This window comes from Oncorhynchus kisutch, linkage group LG10 (assembly GCF_002021735.2).
Source record: "Oncorhynchus kisutch isolate 150728-3 linkage group LG10, Okis_V2, whole genome shotgun sequence".
In the NCBI taxonomy this organism is placed as follows: Eukaryota; Metazoa; Chordata; class Actinopteri; order Salmoniformes; family Salmonidae; genus Oncorhynchus; species Oncorhynchus kisutch.
Genome location: NC_034183.2, coordinates 16,588,511 through 16,612,616, shown reverse-complemented (window position 1 = coordinate 16,612,616; position 24,106 = coordinate 16,588,511). Strand labels below are relative to the sequence as shown.

General features: G+C 45.0%; 1 protein-coding gene across 1 annotated transcript in view; it reads left to right on the top strand.

The window, feature by feature from the left end:
* The first annotated feature begins 254 nt into the window (after positions 1-254).
* Positions 255-24,106, top strand: part of LOC109898723 (transcriptional enhancer factor TEF-3) — a 38,509-nt gene continuing 14,657 nt past the window's right edge. Inside the window, exons 1-4 of the mRNA XM_031832849.1 lie at positions 255-302; positions 6,631-6,970; positions 22,483-22,547; positions 23,677-23,739. Of these exons, the coding sequence (XP_031688709.1) occupies positions 255-302; positions 6,631-6,970; positions 22,483-22,547; positions 23,677-23,739 (516 nt within the window). The remainder of the gene's footprint in view (positions 303-6,630; positions 6,971-22,482; positions 22,548-23,676; positions 23,740-24,106) is intronic.

Below are 24,106 nucleotides of genomic sequence, written 5' to 3'. Positions count from 1 at the left end.
ATTTACCAAATGGAGGGCGAGGGAGAGCTTTGTATGCGTCTCTGTGTGTGGAGTTCAGGTGATCTAGAATTATTTTCCCTCTGGTGTGTTTGTGTCTGTTTGTGCGCACATGAGTCTGTACGTGTGTGTATGGGGGGGGGGTTCAGAGAGCAAAGTTGATCTGCTCCTTACAGGGCAGCACATTGGGACACCGTGCAGAGACCATGTGCTCTCAGCAGAAGACATGCCATACAAATACGTTCCTTTCTCTCCCGATGCTTTTCCACTCCCCGCCCAGCCTGATTCCTGATCATCATATGAGAGTATGTTTTCATTTGGGATAACGGCCACAGCGTTATGTGAGAGTATGTTTTCATTTGGGATGACGGCCACAGCGTTATGTGAGAGTATGTTTTCATTTGGGATGACGGCCACAGCGTTATGTGAGAGTATGTTTTCATTTGGGATGACGGCCACGGCGTTATATGAGAGTATGTTTTCATTTGGGATGACGGCCACAGCGTTATGTGAGAGTATGTTTTCATTTGGGATGACGGCCATGGCGTTATATGAGAGTATGTTTTCATTTGGGATGACGGCCACGGCGTTATATGAGAGTATGTTTTCATTTGGGATGACGGCCACAGCGTTATGTGAGAGTATGTTTTCATTTGGGATGACGGCCACGGCGTTATATGGGAGTATGTTTTCAAGCTTTACATTCCGGTCCCGATTAGAGGAGATTGTGTCCAGCGGAGCCCCTCCCCCTCTCTGCTGCCCCCATACACCCCTCCACCTGCCAACCCTCTCTGGCGTGGGCCTCAGTTGGTGCCCCCTGCCACCCATAGACCTTCCCAACCTACAGCACACTGAGTGGGCAACACACAATAGTTTGAATAAGTGGGCCTATGTGTATTTCAGTTTTCATAATGAACGTGTGTGTGTGCTCGTCTGTATGTGTGTGTCTGTGTCTGGGAGGGGCCCCTGAGCGCAGCACCAGCTGGGGGATTATCCCGCTGAGCAGGCCCAGGGGAGAGGGGCCGAGGTAGGGGATAAGGGCGCCGTGGAAGGGGCAGCCTGGTTTAAGGGGCTTAGGTCAATTAACCCTGCTGGACACTTTGACTTAGGAACCTAACCAGCACTCTAATGGCTTATGGCCCACAGATCTCACTGCACTAAACATTCTCTTTCTTTATCAGTATTGGACTATTACATTGTAATTACAGTTGTCCTTTACACCAGGTTACTTTGTGAGCAAAGTTATGAAACATACTCTCTTGAAGCACAGCAAAGATACAATGACCACAAAAACCATTTCACCATAGACCCCTTATTTAAAAAGTTACTAAGGTTCACCACCAGAGCGACGAAAGGGGCTCTACAGTGTAAGTTTGCCCTACTCAGTTGTTTTACTTGGTGTTATTATGACAAGGCCTTAGCAGGGGTTTGGCCGAGACAGATATTCCATTACAACAAGTTTCATAACTATTCCAGAAAGCCCACCCTAAACAAACTGATTGGAGTAAACACTGTCACACTCAGTATGGTGTGCTTGACAGAGCTTTAGTTCAGTGCTTCTTTAGGGTCAGTCAATAGTAATGAGACATAGTCTGAATTCTACCAGAGGGCTACTACAAAGCAGGATCAATTAGTTAGCCAGCTAACTTGCCTAAATATTCTGACATAACTTTTTATTTTTTAGAAAGATAAGTTTGAAATGGGAATGATCCAGTTTACTCAACAATGATAAACACATATTTAAGTTTAGCTTTCTTAATGAACCATAACATTTGCAGTTATTTCTGGTTGTATATCAAAGTTAGCTGGCTAACTCATTGATCCTGCTTTGTAGTATACCCCTCTGTAGTGTTATCCCCATCATTCAGGTTTTTCAATTAGGTTAATATAGTGTCCATGTAGCCTGTACATTCCTGGGTTCTTTTGTTAACTCACTAAATTATAGTTCAGTATGGAGAGTCCAGAGAACGAGGGAGGGGGGAGAGGGAAAGAGAAACAGAGAGAGAAAAACAAAGAGCAAAAATTGAGAGAGCGAGAGGGAGGGAGGGAGAAACAGAGAGAGACAGACAATAGGGAGTGAGAGACAGAGAGAGAAACAGTTAGATAAAAAGAGAGAGAGACAGACAATAGGGCCTAGGCTGTCATTGTAAATAAGAATTTGTTCTTAACTGACTTGCCTAGTTAAATAAAGGTTAAATAAATAAATAAATATGGAGGGAGTGTGAGGGTCATTACTAGAGGTCGACCGATTATGATTTTTCAGCGTTGATACCGATACCGGTTACTGAAGGACCATAAAAGCCGATACCGATGAAATTTGTAATGACAATTACAACAATACTGAATGAACACTTATTTTAACTTAATATAATACATCAATAAAATCAATTTAGCCTCAAGTAAATAATGAAACATGTTCAATTTGGTTTAAATAATGCAAAAACAAAGTGTTGGAGAAGAAAGTAAAAGTGCAATATGTTCCATGTATAATATGTGCCATGTAAGAAAGCTAACGTTTCAGTTCCTTGCTCAGAACATGAGAACATATGAAAGCTTGTAGTTCCTTTTAACATGAGTCTTCAATATTCCCAGGTAAGAAGTTTTAGGTTGTAGTTATAGGAATTATAGGACTATTTCTCTCTATACCATTTGTGTTTCATTAACAATTGACTATTGGATGTTCTTACAGGCACTTTAGTATTGCCAGTATAACAGTATAGCTTCCGTCCCTCTCCTCGCTCCTCCCTGGGCTCGAACCAGCAACAAAACGACAATTAGCGCGCGCTAACTAGCTAGCCATTTCACTTCGGTTACACGAGCCTCATCTCGGGAGTTGATAGGCTTGAAGTCATAAACAGCGCAATGCTTGACGCACGACGAAGAGCTGCTGGCAAAACGCACGAAAGTGCTGTTTGAATGAATGTTTACTCGCCTGCTTCTGCCTACCACCGCTCAGTCAGATACTTGTATGCTCAGTCAGATTATATGCAACGCAGGACACGCAAGATAATATCTAGCAATATCATCAACCATGTGTAGTTAACTGGTGATTATGATTGATTGTTTTTTTATAAGATACATTTAATGCTAGCTAGCAACTTACCTTGGCTTACTGCATTCGCATAACAGTCTCCTTGTGGAATGCAATGAGAGAGAGGCAGGTCGTTATTGCGTTGGACTAGTTAACTGTAAGGTTGCAAGATTGAATCCCCCGAGCTGACAAGGTGAAAATCTGTCGTTCTGCCCCTGAACAAGGCAGTTATCCCACGGTTCATAGGCCGTCATTGAAAATAAGAATGTGTTCTTAACTCACTTGTCTAGTGAAATAAAGATGTAAAAAAAAAATATATATATATTTTTTTATCTGCAAATCGGCGCCCAAAAATACCGATTTCCGACTTGAAATCGGCCCTAATTAATCGGCCATTCCGATTAATCGGTCAACCTCTCGTCACTACCTGTTGTTTGTGTATGGATGTTGATCTGTGTGTGGTCAGTTTGCCCCATGGCCTCTGAATAGATACATTGTCTCATGTGTTTGTTTGGTTTGTGTATTTTAGTTATCTTGGTCATGTGTGTGTGTTCGTTTTGTGTGTGTGTGTGTGTGTGTACATGTATGGTTAACTGGCCAACTCATTTATGGAAAGCCCATTGGTACGTCAGGGGGCTCAGAGTAAGAGAGGGTGACTGGCTGGATGGAGATCGTTACTCACTCGTGGTTTTTCTGCACAGAAAAGTAATGGGGGAGCTGCCTAAGCATTTGTTTTATCCAAACAGTAGATCGGAATGGAAAAACGTTTTCAGTGTAAACTTAAAACAGTAAATGTTATCTCAGCCACATGGCTAAATGTGTAGAATTGCAGGACATTTGCCTTAAGCTAAATATTGTCACTGTGGCAAACAGGAGGGCCGAATACAACCAGGCAAATCATGATTCATACTGACTAACACTGTCAATAGCCTTAATTGGCAGCCCAGATTGCCTCTGGAGGAACACAAACAATGATTGAGATTCATCCATTTCTTGTGATGAGACGTTTGGAGATCTAGGAGTTTTTCCCTGACCCCATGTCCTGACCAGTTCTCAAACATCTAGCCTGATAATTTCCTTGAGTGTTTCGAAGTGTAATTACCTAAATAACCCTGATATGATATGACCTCCTCCTTGATGTGTCTGACCAAGTGTCTCTGTCTATCCCCAACCTGGGTTCAAATACTATTTGAAATCTTTCACATACTTTGAACTAGAGGTCGACTGATTATGATTTTTCAATGCCGATGCCGATTATTGGAGGACCAAAAAAAGCCGATCCCGATTTTTATTTCTTTATTTGTAATAATGACAATTACAATAATACTGAATGAACACTTATTTTAACTTAATATAATACATCAATAAAATCAATTTAGCCTCAAATAAATAATGAAACATGTTCAATTTGGTTTAAATAATTCAAAAACAAAGTGTTGGAGAAGAAAGTAAAATTCCAATATGTGCCATGTATAATATGTGCCATGTAAGAAAGCTAACGTTTCAGTTCCTTGCTCAGAACATGAGAACATATGAAAGCTTGTAGTTCCTTTTAACATGAGTCTTCAATATTCCCAGGTAAGAAGTTTTAGGTTGTAGTTATTATAGGAATTATAGGACTATTTCTCTCTATACCATTTGTATTTCATTAACCTTTGACTATTAGATGTTCTTATAGACACTTTAGTATTGCCAGTGTAACAGTATAGCTTCCATCCCTATCCTCGCTCCTACCTGGGCTTGAACCAGGAACACATCGACAACAGCCACCCTCGAAGCAGCGTTACCCATGCAGAGCAAGGGGAATAACTACTCCAAGTCTCAGAGCGAGTGACGTTTGAAATGCTATTAGCGCGCACCCCGCTAACTAGCTAGCCATTTCACATCGGTTACACCAGCCTAATCTCGGGAGTTGATAGGCTTGAAGTCATAAACAGCGCAATGCTTGAAGTACAACGAAGAGCTGCTGGCAAAACGCACGAAAGTGCTGTTTGAATGAATGCTTACGAGCCTGCTGCTGCCTACCACCGCTCAGACTGCTCTTATCAGACTGCTCTATCAAATCATAGACTTAGTTATAACATAATAACACACAGAAATACGAGCCTTAGGTCATTAATATGGTCGAATCTGGAAACTATCATCTCGAAACCAAGACGTTTATTCTTTCAGTGAATTACTGAAAGATCAATTACTATTGATTTTAAGAAAGGCATTGATGTTTATGGTTAGGTACACATTGGAGCAACGATATGCACCGCATCGATTATATGCAACGCAGGACACGCTAGATAAACTAGTAATATCATCAACCATGTGTAGTTAACTAGTGATTATGATTGATTGTTTTTTATAAGTTAAGTTTAATGCTAGCTAGCAACTTACCTTGGCTTCTACTGCATTCGCGTAACAGGCAGGCTCCTCATGGAGTGCAATGTAATCAGGTGGTTAGATTATTGAACTAGTTAACTGTAAGGTTGCAAGATTGAATCCCCCGAGCTGACAAGGTAAACATCTGTCGTTGTGCCCCTGAACGAGTCAGTTAACCCACCATTCCTAGGCCGTCATTGAAAATAAGAATGTGTTCTTAACGGATTTGCCTAGTTAAATAAAGATGAAATAAAAGGGGAATAAAAATAAATAAAATGTAAAAAATATTTTTTTAAATCGGCCAAATCGGTGTCCAAAAATACCGATTTCCAATTGTTATGAAAACTTGAAATCGGCCTTAATTAATTGGCCATTCCGATTAATCGGTCGACCTCTACTTTGCACGTTTGCTTCAGCTTGCCTGTAGACTGCCAGATGGGCAGAGTTTACAGTTTTGGTACTATTTTATTGGTCCATTAAGCCAGGCAAGCTCAATCGAGCACAGATAAAGTATTTGAAAATGTCAATGGCGGTGTGTTTGAGATCCCAGTTTCATGTATTTCCCAGTCTGTTACTCCTCTGCCTCACCCTCGGCCCTCTCCCTCGGCCCTCTCTCTCCGGCCCTCTCGTCAGCCATCTCTTCAGCCATCTGAAGAGCTGATGGCCTCTAGGTGCCAATGCTGTTTGTTTTCATGGCTCCATAATCTAATTTCTGGTCCGAGGTGCTTTATCCAAGTAGTATTAGCAACTCCCCATTGATGTGATCTAAGATTTCATAGCATTTGCGCGCACGCCGCTCTTCATATGACCACACTCAGCTGACATAGCTATCGCTTTCCTAGATAGTTCAACCTCCTTGGGCTGACGTCAAATGACCAGAATTCTGTTGTGGTTTTTGTTTCATCTTAATTTTACCAGGAAGTTTCTTGATGTTTGAATGTATGGTTTGAGTGAGATCTGGCAAGTTTTTAGCATGGGAATAGCTTATCATACATAGTCACAGACAGTACATAACTATGGATACCTAGACAATTCAAAGTATCAAATACTTAGCAGCATAATCAATATTTGAAAGCAATCCTTGTTATCCTTTAAAGCATATCATATGGTCATTCACTGTTTCCGATGGGTATTGCCTTCCTATGCTCTTGTTCTTGGCCTAACATTCTTCTAGCCAGCACTCCTTGGCTCAACCTCACCTGACCTAAATGTTATGTATTTTGCTTTCTCAGGATCACTCTCCCCTGTCTTGTTCTGTCATTGGCCCCTGGAAGACCATCTACACCCCACCTCAAGCCCCTTCCCCCTCCTGGGTCTACCCCCCCGATCCCTCCAACCCCAGCCCTGTCCTGTGGTCCCCCCCTGCCCCCACCACGTCTGCGGAGTGGGTGCCGGCCCCCTCCCCTGGGGGCAGCAGTGAGGAGCTGAACGAGCCTCTGGACAAGGCTCTGGAGAACGATGCGGAGGGCGTGTGGAGCCCTGACATCGAACAGAGCTTCCATGAGGCACTGTCCATCTACCCGCCCTGCGGACGCAGGAAGATTATCCTCTCCGACGAGGGAAAGATGTATGGTATGCCCTACCCTTTTCCCATCTATTCCCTGGCTTCATATGATGACTGACTATATGCTGTCCCCTCAAATGTTCATGTACATACACTCTCATGGACCCATGTCCCTTGAAATTGAAGATATGCCAGTATGCCAGTTGTATCTGCACTGACCACTTTCCTTCACAAATAAGGCCTACATACGTATACACACAGTTGCACACTCACACACTCACACACTCACACACACACACACACACACACACACACACACACACACACACACACACACACACACACACACACACACACACACACACACACACACACACACACACACACACACACATAGTTCTTATGCGTTGTGAGTGATAAATGGCAGTATCCCAGAGTACACACATATAGTTCCACACACCCTCTCACTACCACCACCACTCACAGCACTCTGGTACACACACCATGCTGGGTTTCTGCCCAGTTGTCCCTACCCTCCATCCACGTGGCTGAGTAGCGTGTAATGGCACCATGGATGTCACACGCCTCCATGCTGCTACTCACGTTCTGATTGATACTTGACATAATCCGCTCACCTTCCCTCTCTCCCTCAGCCATTTCTGTACTATACTAATATTCATTGAAATGTTTGTAATTTAGCAGACTCTTTTATCCAGAGCGACTTACAGGAGTAATTAGGGTTAAGTGCCTTGATTCGAACCAGCGACCTTTTGATTACTGGCCCAACACTCTTAACCGCTAGGTTACCTACCGCACTATTCGATTACATAACTATGGCGAGGGCATGTTGTTTACCCTGTTTTGCCATATCTCATTATCAGTCATACATTTATGTCAGACATACATTACTTAATTTCTTGTTGGCCTTCATACCTATGTTACATCATTGGCTTTTAAGTGTTGCAGTCCAATTAACATTTTGGAATAAAGGTGAAGAAAAAAGTTATATGCCACGATAAGGGAAAATATTTAGATAAGCAATGTGTTTCGGACATACTATCACGTTTCAGGTAAGACCCAAATGCAGACTATGTCGAAGTAACAGTGTTTATTACAGCAACAGGGGGTCAATAATCCAGAGCAGTGGGGAAAAGGTACAGGATGGCAGGCAGGCTCAGGGTCAGGTCAGGCAGAGGTTGGTAATCCAGAGTAGTGGGGCAAAGCTACAGGACAGCAGGCTCAGGGTCAGGTCAGGCAGAGGTCGGTAATCCAGAGTAGTGGGGCAAAGCTACAGGACAGCAGGCTCAGGGTCAGGTCAGGCAGAGGTCGGTAATCCAGAGTAGTGGAGAAAAGGTACAGGATGGCAGGCAGGCTCAGGGTCAGGTCAAGCAGAGGTCGGTAATCCAGAGTAGTGGGGCTAAGGTACAGGATGGCAGGCAGGCTCAGGGTCAGGTCAGGCAGAGATTGATAATCCAGAGTAGTGGGGCAAAGGTACAGGACAGCAGGCTCAGGGTCAAGTCAGGCAGAGGTCGGTAATCCAGAGTAGTGGGACAAAGGTACAGGATGGCAGGCAGGCTCAGGGTCAGGTCAGGCAGAGGTCGGTAATCCAGAGTAGTGGGGAAAAGGTACAGGATGGCAGGCAGGCTCAGGGTCAGGTCAGGCAGAGGTCGGTAATCCAGAGTAGTGGGGCTAAGGTACAGGATGGCAGGCAGGCTCAGGGTCAGGTCAGGCAGAGATTGATAATCCAGAGTAGTGGGGCAAAGGTACAGGACAGCAGGCTCAGGGTCAGGTCAGGCAGAGGTCGGTAATCCAGAGTAGTGGGGCTAAGGTACAGGATGGCAGGCAGGCTCAGGGTCAGGTCAGGCAGAGGTCGGTAATCCAGAGTAGTGGGGAAAAGGTACAGGATGGCAGGCAGGCTCAGGGTCAGGTCAGGCAGAGGTCGGTAATCCAGAGTAGTGGGGCAAAGCTACAGGACAGCAGGCTCAGGGTCAGGTCAGGCAGAGGTCGGTAATCCAGAGTAGTGGGGCAAAGGTACAGGACGGCAGGCAGGCTCAGGGTCAGGTCAGGCAGAGGTCGGTAATCCAGAGTAGTGGGGCTAAGGTACAGGATGGCAGGCAGGCTCAGGGTCAGGTCAGGCAGAGGTCGGTAATCCAGAGTAGTGGGGCTAAGGTACAGGATGGCAGGCAGGCTCAGGGTCAGGTCAGGCAGAGGTCGGTAATCCAGAGTAGTGGGGCTAAGGTACAGGATGGCAGGCAGGCTCAGGGTCAGGTCAGGCAGAGGTCGGTAATCCAGAGTAGTGGGGCTAAAGTACAGGATGGCAGGCAGGCTCAGGGTCAGGTCAGGCAGAGGTCGGTAATCCAGAGTAGTGGGGCAAAGGTACAGGACAGCAGGCTATATATATATACACACAGTACCTTTGGAAAGTATTCAGACGCCTTGACTTTTTCTACATTTTGTTTTTTGTTACAGCATTATTCTAAAATGGATTAAATCAAAACAAATTCCTTAGCAATCTACACACAATACCCCATAATACCAAGAACCCAATGGTCACTCTGACAGAGCTCCTCTGTGGAGATGGGAGAACCTTCCAGAAGGACAACCATCTCTGCAGCACTCCACCAATCAGGCCTTTATGGTAGAGTGGCCAGACGGAAGCCACTCCTCAGTAAAAGGCACATGACAGCCCTGTTGGAGTTTGCCAAAAGGCACCTCAAGACTCTCAGACCATGAGAAACAAGATTCTCTGGTCTGATGAAACCAAGATTGAACTCTTTATCCTGAATGCCAAGCGTCACGTCTGGAGGAAACCTGGCACCATCCCTACGGTGAAGCATGGGGGTGGTAGCATCATGCTTTGGGGATATCTTTCAGCGTCAGGAATTGGGAGGCTAGTCAGGATCGAGGCAAAGATGAACAGAGCGAAGTACAGAGAGATCCTTGATGAAAACCTGCTCCAGATCACTCAGGACCTCAGACTGGGGAAAAGGTTCACCCCTCCAACAAGATAACGACCTTAAGCACACAGCCAAGACAACACAGGAGTGGATTTGGGTCAAGTGTCTGAATGCCTTGAGTGGCCCAGCCAGAGCCCGGACTTGAACCCGATTGAACACTTCTGGAGAGACCTGAAAATAGCTGTGCAGCGACACTCCCCATCCAACCTGACAGAGCTTGAGAGGATCTGCTGAGAAGAAAGGGAGGAACTCCCCAAATACTTGTCACGTCATACCCAAGAAAACTTGATACTGTAATCACTGCCAAAGGTGCTTCAACAAAGTACTGAGTAAAGGGTCTGAATACTTATGTATATGTGTACCTTTTCAGTTTTTTCTTTTTTATACATTTGTAAAAAGGCCTCTTGACTTTTTCCATATTTTGGACTCTGACATTGCTTGTTCTGATATTTCTTACATATGGGATAACATCTGTAAAATGCCCCTCTCCCCACTGGTGTGATTAATATATCTGAGGGTTTAGATCTTAATAAGGTAGTCACCTCATACAAGTACTTGGGAGTATGGCTAGACGGTACACTGTCCTTCTCTCAGCACATATCAAAGCTGCAGGTTGAAGTTAAATCTAGACTTGGTTTCCTCTATCATAATTGCTCCTCTTTCACCCCAGCTGCCAAACTAACCCTGATTCAGATGACCATCCTACCAATGCTAGATTAAGGAGATGTAATTTATAGATCAGCAGGTAAGGGTGCTCTCATGCGGCTGGATGTTCTTTCCATTCGGCCATCAGATTTGCCACCAATGCCCCTTATAGGACACGTCACTGCACTCTATACTCCTCTGTGAACTGGTCATCTCTGTATACCCGGCACAAGACCCACTGGTTGATGCTAATTTATAAAACCCTCTTAGGCCTCACTCCCCCCTATCTGAGATACCTACTGCACCCCTCATCCTCCACATACAACACCCGTTCTGCCAGTCACATTCTGGTGAAGGTCCCCAAAGCTCACACATCCCTGGGTCGCTCCTCTTTTCGCTGCAGCTAGCGACTGGAAGGAGCTGCAACAAACACTCAAACTGGACAGTTTATTTATTTCGTATTTTGAACCCCTTTTTGATCTTGCTAATCGCTGACTTGGGAGAGGCTAAGGTGGAGTAATGTGTCCTCCGAAACATAACCCGCCTAACTCCCGGCCATGGCTGGTTGTGACACAGCCCGTAGTAACGCTTCTTGCACAGCGATGCAGTGCCTTAGACCGCTGCACCACTCGGGAGGCCCCAAACTGGATAGTTTTATCTCCAACTTTACATTCAAAGACTCAATCATGGTCACTCTTACTGACACTTGTGGCTGCTTTGCATGATGTATTGTTGTCTCTACCTTTTTGCCCTTTGTGCTGTTGTCTGTGCCTAACAATGTTTATACCAATTTTGTGCTGCTACCAGGTTGTGCTGCTGCCATATTGTTTCGCTACCGTGTTGTCATGTTGTATTGCTACCATCCTATGCTGTCATGTGTTGCTGCCATGCTGTGTTGTTGTCTTCAGGGGTCTCTTTTTGTAGTGTTGTGGTGTCTCTCTTGTTGTGATGTGTGTTTTGTCCTACATTTGTATTTTTAATCCCAGCCCCGTCCCCACAGGAGGCCTTTTGCCTCTTGGTAGAGTGTCATTGTAAATAAGAATTTGTTCTTAACTGACTTGCCTATTTAAATAAAGGTTAAATAAAAAAAATCTGTGTACGCAACCAATAAACTTTGATTTGATAGGACACACTAGGTCTTGCTGGTAGACATCTGCTAACAGATGGCTTGCGATAACGATAGCTCGTCTGCTGGTGGTGGAAAAGCGTTGGGTCCAAATGGAGCAGGTGGTTGTGTGCTTTTCAGAGGAGGTCTGTCATCTCCCCTCTCTGAGCGAACTCCTTTAGCCTAGCATGTGGCTAATGGCTATCTGGGCCCGGCGAGTTCACAGCCGTCCCCTGATCAACTCTAACCCCTTATAAAGCCTGCAATAATGGGACGGAGGAGAGGGGGCAGGTGTCACATTCTGTTTTAGGGGAGGGGAGGGAGGGGAGGGTGGTGAGAGCTGGGGGGGCGCGCTGAGGTGCCCCTTCCTCCCCACGGGGGTCAGGGGCGGGTGATGCGTGCCAGGGAGCACGATGGGCCGTTAGGAATGGCATGCGCTTGGAACCGGGGTTCAAGGCAGCTCCGCTGTAACCCTATACCAGAATAGACGTTTACCCTTTGAGTGCTTGGAGTGAGGGGGGGAAACAAATAAACACCAAGGCAGCGGCGGTGTCTTGTGCGGCTCCGGGGCATTCTGCACCTGTTTCGTGTGTGTGTGCGTGTGTGTGTGCGTGTGTGTCTTTATGCCTCCCTCCTCTGTTCGCTGCTATTTCTGGGATTTATCATGCTCTTTGCCCCCCCCCCCATCTGTACGTCAGTCCGTCAGTCTCTCAGCGGGTCTGTCTGCCTTTCAGCTAACCTCCAACTGCTCCCCAAGTTCACCACAGCCTCACGGCCAGATAAAATTTACTACATGAGAAAAGAGACAAGACTGAACCCGCTGCCCACCCACACCCCATCAGCCCCTAAACAGCTAAGCCCACCCCCCACACTGACCCCCCCACACTGTTTAATCAGCCCTGTCAGGGTCATTGACAGACCTTTCGGCACATTGCTACAACTCAACTCATTTCAACCTAAAGCTATGTTAATTTCATTCTCAGGTTGAGGTTTTAAAATGTAAGTATATCATTACATGAAGTGAGAGGAAAACCTATGGAAATACACTACCGGTCAAAGGTTTTAGAACACCGGCTCATTCAAGGGTTTTTCTTTATTTGGACTATTTTCTACATTGTAGAATAATACTGAAGACATCAAATAACACATATGGAATCATGTGGTAACCAAACAAGTGTTAAACAAATCAAAATATATTTTATATTTGAGATTCTTGAATATCCACCCTTTGCCATGATGACAGCTTTGCACACACTTCCCATCCAACATGAGAGAGCTTGAGAGGATCTACAGAGAAGAATGGGAGAAGACTCGAGGCTGTAATCGCTACCAAAGCTGCTTCAACAAAGTACTGAGTAAAGGATCTGAATGTCTAACAATCTGTTTTTGCTTAGTTATTATGGGATATGGTGTGTAGATTAAATTGTTTTTTTCCACCCTAATCAATCTATTTTAGAATAAGTCTAATATAACAAAATGTGGAAAAAGTCAAGTGGTCTGAATAATTTTCCTGAATGCACTGTATTGCATTTCCTGTCTATAACACTGAACAAGTGCCATTCCAGAGGCAACAATGCCATATTGAGATGGGGAACCGTTAATTTTGTAATATGCGTGTAGATCCTCTTCATCCAATTGTAATTTCTTATATCGAGAGGAATGTTTTTGTCTCATATTTCCTCATGCATTCATGGCATTTTTCTCATAATAGTCTGGCCGTCATGCTTATTACTCACTGCAGTTATTAGCTTGCTTATTAAGACAGTGTCACGGATATTGTGGAGGTTTTTGTGTGGCAGTCATTCGTCCTGCAGTGCCAATGAAAACATTTCCTGGCTTCCATGTGTCCCGGTTGTGCTTTGCCCCATCTAACGTCCGGCGTGTAAACTAACAGGGATCCACCGAGTAGAAACAAATGATGACAAATGATGTGTGTTATAGGGGAGGAGGGATGGACAGTTGGATAAGTGCTTTGCCCCAAGGTATAGGATACCCATATAGGCCGTATATGAAAATAACACATTTGATAGTGGAAATGTTGGTTGTTTATTTACAGTTTTTGAATAATTAAGTGATAGTGCCCGAGAAGCTCGGTTTTAACCAATCAGCATTCAGGATTAGACCCACCCATTGGATAATCACTCATAACTAAACACTTGTATTATTTACATAATCAGAAAAAGGCAATAGTCTTATGCCTAATGCAAAAATAACTGACAGAGTATAATATTTTATTCAGTCATCATGTTCCTTCACACCTGCTCTTCCGCTATACCTCCTATAGTGAACATCTGTTTTCTCTGGCCTTCATTGCAAGGGTTTTATTGCCGACAAACATCTTGACATGTTTGTTTCTCTTGTGTAGACGCCAACGTGCCCTGCAAACAGAGAGCAGCAGTTTTTTCTGTCAACCCTCATTAATAACAGTGTATGATGTAAAGGAAAGGCCCAATGGAAATAAATAATTATCCTCCTCACCCAGGTCCCAACCTTTCCAGTCAAGTGAGAGATTCACTGACAGAAGGCTGTGTGTAGCTGGTAGCCTTTTGATAAAGTGCTCCTGTGTCATGTTTCTTTTGTAATTGCAACTGAGACAGGACAGAGTTCTCAGTACGGTCACCATATCATTATTGAGTACTACTGCAGTGGGGTCACTGTTTGCTGTCTCCAGAGAGAGTACTTGAAGGCATGGCCAGGTCAGGGGTTTGCTGGGTAGTGAGTGGGTAGTGGCGACACCTGAGCCCTCCTGAGGATGAGGCTGGGGCGGTGCAGGGGGCACAGCACAGCAGTCACATGGGGGAGGTCCTGAGTCTGAACCTGACCTCGGCTCTGTAGCCCTAGCCCCTGTCTTGACCTTCACTCTCACATGCGATTGGATCCTCCCTGGGACTTTGAGGAATCATCACTGCATGTCCACTAAGGTGCCTCCAGAATTCAGACATGGCTGTCTGCTTGGCTCTGACATGCATCTCACCTCTGTCTAAGGCACTGATCGAATGCTCTCTCTCATTACATATCCCAAGATCTGACATGACTGGATAGATACAGTTGAAGTTGGAAGTTTACATACACTAAGGTTGGAGTCATTAAAACTTGTTTTTCAACCACTCCACAAATTTCTTGTTAACAAACTACAGTTTTGGCAAGTCGGTTTGGACATCTGCTTTGTGCATGACACAAGTCATTTTTCCAACAATTGTTTACAGACAGATAATTTCACTTATAATTCACTGTATCAGAATTTCAGTGGGTCAGAAGTTTACATACGCTAAGTTGACTGTGCCTTTAAACAGCTTGGAAAATTCCAGAAAATTATGTCATGGCTTTAGAAGCTTCTGATAGGGTAATTGACATCATTTGAGTCAATTGGAGATGTTCCTGTAGATGTATTTCAAGGCCTACCTTCAAACTCAGTGCCTCTTTGCTTGACACCATGGGAAAATCAAAAGAAATCAGCCAAGACCTCAGAAAATAATTGGAGACCTCCACAAGTCTGGTTCATCCTTGGGAGCAATTTCCAAACTCCTGAAGGTACCACGTTCATCTGTACAAAACAATCGTCCGCAAGTATGAACACCATGGGACCACGCAGCCATCATACTGCTCAGGAAGGAGATGTGTTCTGTCTCCTAGAGATGAATGTACTTTGGTGCGAAAAGTGCAAATCAATCCCAGAACAACAGCAAAGGACCCTGTGAATATGCTGGAGGAAACAGGTACAAAAGTATCCACATCCACAGTAAAACGAGTCCTATATTGCAATAACCTGAAAGGCCCCTCAGCAAGGAAGAAGCCACTGCTCCAAAACTGCCATAAAAGCCAGACTACGGTTTGCAACTGCACATGGGGACAAAGATCGTACTTTTTGGAGAAATGTCCTCTGGTCTGATAAAACAAAAATAGAACTGATTGGCCATAATGGCCATCGTTATGTTTGGAGGAAAAAGGGGTACACTTGCAAGCCAAAGAACACCATCCCAACTGTGAAGCACGGGGGTGGCAGCATCATGTTGTGGGGGTGCTTTGCTGCAGGAGGGACTGGTGCACTTCACAAAATAGATGGCATCATGAGGAAGGACAATTATGTAGATATATTGAAGCAAAATCTCAAAACATCAGTCAAGAAGTTAAAGCTTCATGGCAAATGGATCTTCCAAATGGACAATGACCCCAAACTGAAAAATCGTGGAGGCCTACAAACCTGACTCAGTTACACCAGCTCTGTCAGGAGGAATGGGCCAAAATTCTCCCAACTTATTGTGGAAGCTTGTGTAAGGCTACCCGAAACGCTTGACCAAAGTTAAACAATTTAAAGTCAATGCTACCAAATACTAATTGAGTGTATGTAAACTTCTGACCTGCAGGGAATGTGATGAAAGAAATAAAAGCTTAAATTAATCACTCTCTACTATTATTCTGACATTTCACATTCTTAAAATAAAGTGGTGATCCTAACTGACCTAAGACATGGAATTTTTATTAGGATTAAATGTCAGTAATTGTGAAAAACTGAGTTTAAATGTGGAGTGCCTGGACACAGCCCTTAGCCGTAGTATTTTGGCCATATTTCACAAACCCCCATATGCCTTATTGCTATTATAAACTGGTTACCAACGTAATTAGAGCAGTAAAAATAAATGTTTTGTCATACCCGTGGTATACGGTCTGATATACCACGGCTGTCAGAAAATCAACATTCAGGGCTCGAACCACCCAGTTTATAATATTATGTAACCGGTGGAGAGGTACGGTTCTGTATGGATTCAAATGAAACAGAGTAAACAGTCAGCTGCTGCTGTTACAGTGATTTCACATTTGAAAGTGAGCTAGCCAGTGGCTTCAGAGACGGGCCTGTGTCAGGAGTCTCCACGCCACCACTCCAAATCTCTCGGCTAGCTATCCTATCCGAGGGGAAATCGCACCCTGCCAACACATTCCTGCCTGCGGCCTAAATCTGACCTTAGTTATCACCCAGAGACAGAGAGGCTGTCGGAAGCCGTACAGCTGGCAGATGTGCGTTCATAAAGCGGCTTGCTGTGCGTGTGCACGTGTGCTCTCTGTCTAACAGAGATGGTTTGTGTGTTACAAAGTGGCTGGCATGTTTGGCCTAATCATGTCGATCCCATGGAACGCCACTGTTCAGAATAGATGGAGAGTAGACGTAAGAAGCTGGGTCCTCTGTGCTGGAGTCTGGAGTGGCTAGCGAGGCTGGGATGGCTATGTGCTATGGTGTGAGTGGATGTCCTCTAGCGTCATGAGGGTGTGAGTGTTTGTACACAGAGGTCAAGTGGTGTAGCTGCGTGCGCACACACAAGTACAAATACACACACACACATAATAACCCAGTACGCCCCCATGGGGCAGGCAGCAGAGAGAACAGATGCAGGCCCAGTGCTGCAGCAGGCAGGGCAGTCAGGGTGTTGGTATGTGAGGAATGCTCTGGGAAGGAGAGAACACAGAGAGCAGGGAGAGCAGGGACTGACCGTTCGGGGACAGAGAGGAACCCTGCCTTGAGAGGAGGCAGATTTATGACAGGGATGGAGGGGAGGGTTGCACCTGCACCTTCGCGTGACACATCCTGCACCCACCACTAACCCCTCTGACCTTTCCCTGAGGATGTGAGGGTGAGGGGACCAAGGGTGTTTCTTGGAGCTCCCAGATGATCTCTAGACCAGCCGCGTTCCCAGAGTCGGTCACTGCTCTGGAGAACTTGGATCCTATTTCCTGTTCCCAGTCTCTAACCTACCTGACCTAAACCACTGAGTTGGCCAAGGACAGGCTGCTGCTCCGTCGCCCCCTCTGGAGTCTAGACACCACCCATTCAGTTGACACAGTCACACGATCACACGATAATGACCTCATCATTGTGCTATTGAATGACTACTTCTCAGTGTCTCTGATCTGTCTAGATAATTTTAAAATCATACCACCCGTCCATTTCTGGGAGTGCCAGGGACATCTGATATATAGTGCATTCGGAAAGTATTCAGACCCCTTGACTTTTTCCAAAATTTGTTATGTTACAGCCTTATTCTAAAATGAATTAAATACAAATCTACACACAATACCCTATAATGACAAAGCGAAAACAGGGTTTTAGACATTTTTGCACATTTATAAAAAAATATAAAACAAATACCTTATTTATTCAGACACTTTGTTGAGACTCGGAATTGAGCTCAAGTGCATTCTGTGTCCATTGATCGTTCTTGAGATGTTTTTACAACTTGATTGGAGTCCATCTGGGGTAAATTCAATTAATTGGACATGATTTGGAAAGGCACACACCTGTCTATATAAAGGTCCCACAGTTGACAGTGCATGTCATAGCAATAACCAAGCCATCAGGTCGAAGGAATTGTCTGTAGATCTCAGAGACAGGATTGTGTCGAACAACAGATCTGGGGAAGGGTAACAAAATATTTCTGCAGCATTCCCCAAGAACACAGTGGTCTCCATCATTCTTAAATGGAAGAACTGAGCAATCGGGGGAGAATGGACTTGGTCAGGGAGGTGACCAAGAACCCGATGGTCACTCTGACAGAGCTCCAGAGTTCCTCTGTGGAGATGGGAGAACCTTCCAAAAGGACAACCATCTCTGCAGCACTCCACCTTTATGGTAGAGTGGCCCGACGGAAACTCAGTAAAAGACACATGACAGCCCGTTTGGAGTTTGCCAAAAGGCACCCAGAGGACTCTCAAACCATGAGAATCAAGATTCTCTGGTCTGATGAAACCAAGCTTGAACTCTTTGGCCTGATTGCCAAGCATCACATCTGGAGGAAACCTGGCACCATCCCTACGGTGAAGCATGGTGGTGGCAGCATCATGCTATGGGGAAGTTTTTCAGCGTCAGGGACTGGGAGACTGGTCAGGATCGAGGGTAAATATGAACGGAGCAAAGTACAGAGAGATCTTTGATGAAAACCTGCTCCAGAGCACTCAGAACCTCAGACTGGGGCTAAGGTTCACCTTCCAACAGGACAATGGCCCTAAGCACACAGCCAAGATAATACACAAGAAGCTCCGGGACAAGTCTCTGAATGTCCTTGAGTGTCCAAGCCAGAGCCCAGACTTAAACCCGATCAATCATCTCTGGAGAGACCTGAAAATAGCTGTGAAGCGACGCTCCCCATCCAACCTGACAGAGCTTGAGAGGATCTGCAGAGAATAATGGGAGAAATTTCCCAAATACAGGTGTGCCATGCTTGTAGCGTCATACCCAAGAAGACTCAAGGCTGTAATCACTGCCAGAGGTACTTCAGCAAAGTACTGAGTAAAGGGTCTGAATACTTATGTAAATTTGATATTTCAGTTTTGTATTTTTAATACATTTGCGAAAATGTCTAAAAACCTGTTTTTGCTTTATCATTATCGGGTATTGTGTGTAGATTGATTAGGAGAAAAAAACAAATCAATTTTAAAATAAGCCTGTAACGTAACAAAATATGGAAAAAGTCAAGGGGTCCAAATACTTTCCCAATGCATTGTAAACACATGAACACCAGCCTCTTTAACAGCTCATTAATGACTAGGTTTAATGGTAACAAATACAGGATGCTAATTTTGAATGGGCTGAGTGGACTGGGAGGATGTCATGTGTGTAGAGACTTTGTGTGACAGTATGTGAACATAATGCCAAATCTTGTCTCAAATTATTTTATAAGCACAATGCCAAAAATCTGGATTCCACTCAAGTCACCCCAGAGACCTCCCCAAGTCACCCCAGAGACCTCCCCAAGTCTTCACAGAGACCTCCCCAAGTCACCCCAGAGATCTCCCCAAGTCTTCACAGAGACCTCCCCAAGTCACCCCAGAGACCTCCCCAAGTCTTCACAGTGATCTCGCCAAGTCACCCCAGAGACCTCGCCAAGTCTTCACAGTGATCTCGCCAAGTCACCCCAGAGAACTCGCCAAGTCTTCACAGTGATCTCGCCAAGTCTTCACAGTGACCTCGCCAAGTCACCCCAGAGACCTCCCCAAGTCACCCCAGAGATCTCCCCAAGTCTTCACAGAGACCTCCCCAAGTCACCCCAGAGATCTCCCCAAGTCTTCACAGAGACCGCCCCAAGTCACCCCAGAGACCTCCCCAAGTCTTCACAGTGATCTCGCCAAGTCACCCCAGAGACCTCGCCAAGTCTTCACAGTGATCTCGCCAAGTCACCCCAGAGACCTCGCCAAGTCTTCACAGTGATCTCGCCAAGTCTTCACAGAGACCTCGCCAAGTCTTCACAGAGACCTCCCCAAGTCACCCCAGAGATCTCCCCAAGTCTTCACAGAGACCTCCCCAAGTCACCCCAGAGACCTCGCCAAGTCTTCACAGTGATCTCGCCAAGTCTTCACAGTGACCTCGCCAAGTCTTCACAGAGACCTCGCCAAGTCTTCACAGTGACCTCGCCAAGTATTCACAGAGACCTCGCCAAGTCTTCACAGAGACCTCGCCAAGTCTTCACAGAGACCTCGCCAAGTCTTCACAGAGACCTCGCAAAAAGTATTTGCCTGTTTTCAGTCAGCAACTGCAAAGTGCACAAGAAATGTGGAACACTTTTTTTAATCCAAAGGGATTAAAGAAATATGCATTGAGGTGCTCAAACAATTGGCGAGCGAGTGCACCTTCTGATAAACACTGAACGCTTGAGCAGTTCCAGCCCGGAAATGAAAATAAGATTCAGAGTGAATGAGTGCCGTGACTGGGCTGTGTGTGGAGACATAAGGAGACTGAGAGAAAGGTTTAAGTCCATAAAAGCATGACACAAAGGGAGCCCTACAGCTGTGTGTGTGTGTTTGTGTGCATAAAGAGGTTACAATCGCCCTCCTTAATTTAAACTATTTTGTGAACATGTCGCCACTTCACAGAAAACCATCACCGCCAATTTCACCGCAATGGCCTCTAATGCTAACAGCTGCCACTTTCATAAGTTGTAAATTTGCCTGCAGTGGACTAGTCCCCTATTAAACTTTAACACTTTTAGGGATTGATTAGTGGAAAGTTACTGTATGTCTGAACAAACACCGTCCGCTAGAACCTTATCCCCAGCAGCGAGGCTCAGAAGAGAGCTGGAGAAACTATGTTTTGCATTCCATTCAGAGGTTGCTTCCCAAATGGCACTCTATTCCCTATATAGTGCATTACTTTTCACCAGGGCTCTGGTAATAGGGTACCCTTTGGAGTTCAAGCTGAATCGTATCACTTTTATTGCCTACCAGTGTTTCTGGGCTTCTTCCTCGACGTAACTGGGCATTCTGATTGGTCAGACGGGGTAGGGTCGGGTTTTCTGACCCAAGCATCACTATGTGAGGAAAATATTATGCTGGTTGTTCCACATTGCGTTGCGTGACTGATCTCTGTGTTAATTCACATGGAGATGTGGTGTGACAGGGAAAAATTACAGTGTTTAAGAGGTGGTGCAAACTCGACTCTTCTACAGCTGGGAGGCACGCTGTGTGTGTGTGTGTGTGTGTGTGTGTGTGTGTGTGTGTGTGTGTGTGTGTGTGTGTGTGTGTGTGTGTGTGTGTGTGTGCATATAGTACCAGTCAAAAGTTTGGACACCTACTCATTCAAGGGTTTTTATTTGTTTGTACTATTTTCTACATTGTACAATAATGGTGAAGACATCAAAACTATAAAATAACATATGGAATAATGTAGTAACCAAAAAAGTGTTCAAGTATATTTTAGATTCTTCAAAGTAGACACACTTTGCCTTGATGACAGCTTTGCACACTCTTGGCATTCTCTCAACCAGGTTCACCTGGAATGCTTTTTCAACAGTCTTGACCGAGTTCCCACATATGCTGAGCACTTGTTTACTGCTTTTCCTTCACTTTGCGGTCCAACTTATCCCAAACTATCTCAAGCTGGTTGAGAGAATGCCAAGAGTGTGCAAAGCTGTCATCAAGGCAAAGGGTGGCTACTTTGAAGAATCTAAAATATATTTTAATTTGTTTAACACTTTTTTGATTACTACATGATTCCATATGTGTTATTTCATAGTTTTGATGTCTTGAGTATAATTCTACAATGTAGAAAATACAAATAAAGAAAAACCCTTGAATGAGAAGGTGTGTCCAAACTTTTGACTGGTACTGTATGTGTGTGTGCATGTGTGTACAGGGCCAGGGAGAGGTGAGAGGCCACATGACCATTGAAACAAGTCCTTTGCCCTGTAACCAAAGCCTTGATGGAGGAACAAGCCTAAGATTTACTGCAGGCGTATTCTATAAACATTGACACACACAGACCAGCTGCCGAGCGGCCTCTCCAGGCCAGGCCTCCTTCGTCACTCTCTGTGGCTGTGGTGTCTCCTCTGAGCCCAGCCTGGGATCGCATGGCTGCTATACCCCTTCACCTGCTCAGCCAATGTGACCTGTCTTTCAGCAGCACCAGCCCCACAGGGTACACAGACCAGGGCAAGCACACACACACAAGTGCGGTTGCACACACATGTACGTACTTGCACATACACACCCACACACTTGCGTTTACATAAATACACACTTTTACTTTTACATCTACATACACACACACTTACACCAATACAAACACATACAGGACACATTAGCACAGACTCAGACACCCCTCCCACCTCTGCAGCTGATTTTCCTAGCCAACCACGTCCAGCATGCTGATGATAAGTTAGCAGTACCTCATCATCCCCTAGCTGACCTATCCTCCTACTGACACCATGCCAAGCCTGTTGCATTTACATACATTCAACAAGGATTTACACTGTTGGACATATCACTATGAACTAATAAACTAAATCAAACTTTGCATGTAAACAAATCCACAAATATCTCATTATATATTGAATAACTTTACATTTTCTTAATGCAAATAATGTTTTTAATGTCAATGTGCTGGCTCTTTCAGGACGAAACGAGCTGATAGCACGGTACATCAAGCTACGCACAGGGAAGACGCGGACAAGAAAGCAGGTGGGTTTCGTAACACCACTCCACTTTTCCCCTATATGTTTCCTGCCCTTTCTCCCAAACCATGTGCACCCCTTAAACAACCCACTCACTCCAAGCTGTCTCCAATCAGGAGCTGGAAAAAACCCAGAGAGGGCTAGGGGAAAGCCATGACAGCAGGAAATGATGCTGCTGTCACTCTGACACATTCCCGAGCCCCAACCCTGTTCTCATGCTGAAATGGGCCTCTCTTGAGTGATTTAGAGGGCCGGGGCCCAATGCACAGATGCTATAGGATCAGACGACTGTGTGTTCTTCACCACTTCACCTAGCACGTGGCCCAGCCTCATGAGGAGAGCAAGAAGCAGAGGAATACAGGATCTTTATGGCAGAGAGGACACTGTAGAGGGCTGGATGGGGCAGAGATTTGGACCCTATCTGGGACATGGGATTTCGAGAGATTGGGACTATAAGGTTTTATCTGCAAAAGATGATTCTGAGATAATTGGCTTTAAAGTTCCAAACCCTCATTGGTTTGAATGGTGTCAGCTATTTTTATCCATATTATTTTGAACTTAACAACTTGAGTTGGGGGTAGTTAGAGTACTATATTGACAAATAACATTGAACTGAACAAGGCTATGTCAATAACATTCTGACAAAAATGCAGAGAACCTTATTGTTCCAAGCTCTTGATTTGATATAGAGGGACTGACTGACATATTGGCACTGACTGATGTTGCATTATATAGAGAGAGAGGGAAAGGGGTCCATCTGTGTCCCTTTATGTGAAGATGTGATGGGGGGAAAGAGGGAGAGGGGTTGGAGTTGACAATGAGTTGAGGAAGGGTAGAGTGAGAGGGGAAGGGGGACACCTGCTGGTCTAGCAGTGGCCAGGGCCATGAACAATTCAGTTTGGCGTTCTTAATAAATGACATATTGGTACCAAAAGTCTCAAGACAATGACATCATAGAATGAGAAAAGGAATATTATTGTTTGTTGAACATTTGGCGCCAACATGGAGGATAGTTGTGTATGTGACAAATAAAATTTGATTTGATTTAGTTGGCCGAACCCTGTACAGCACATCTGTCATCGACCTGATCAGACCTAATCTCTCTCTTTTTCTCTATCCCTCTCTCTCTCCTCCAGGTGTCCAGTCACATCCAGGTGCTAGCGCGACGGAAGGCCCGGGAGATCCAGGTGAAGCTGAAGGTACGCTACGTGAGTCTCCCCCCTTTTTGAATCTTGAACCTGTGCACTGCATTGTGGGTTGGCTTGAACGGCTAGCACCATAGCAATGGAATGGGTAGAAAAACGAATCAAACAGGTTCTAAATTCTGGAAGATTTACATGGATCCACCGATATAACGGAGCAATTCGACCTTTTAGAACACAAGTCATCCACATTCTGAACAACCTCTCCAATGTCTGCCATGCCACATACCATGGTGTTACAGTAGGGACCTTGCTTTCAATGGGAATGTCAATGTCTACCATTCTACCCATTCCAATTGTATGACTGCTACAGCACTAGCTATGCAGATCATTTGGAGTAGCGTGCTGGTGGCTGATGTTTTTA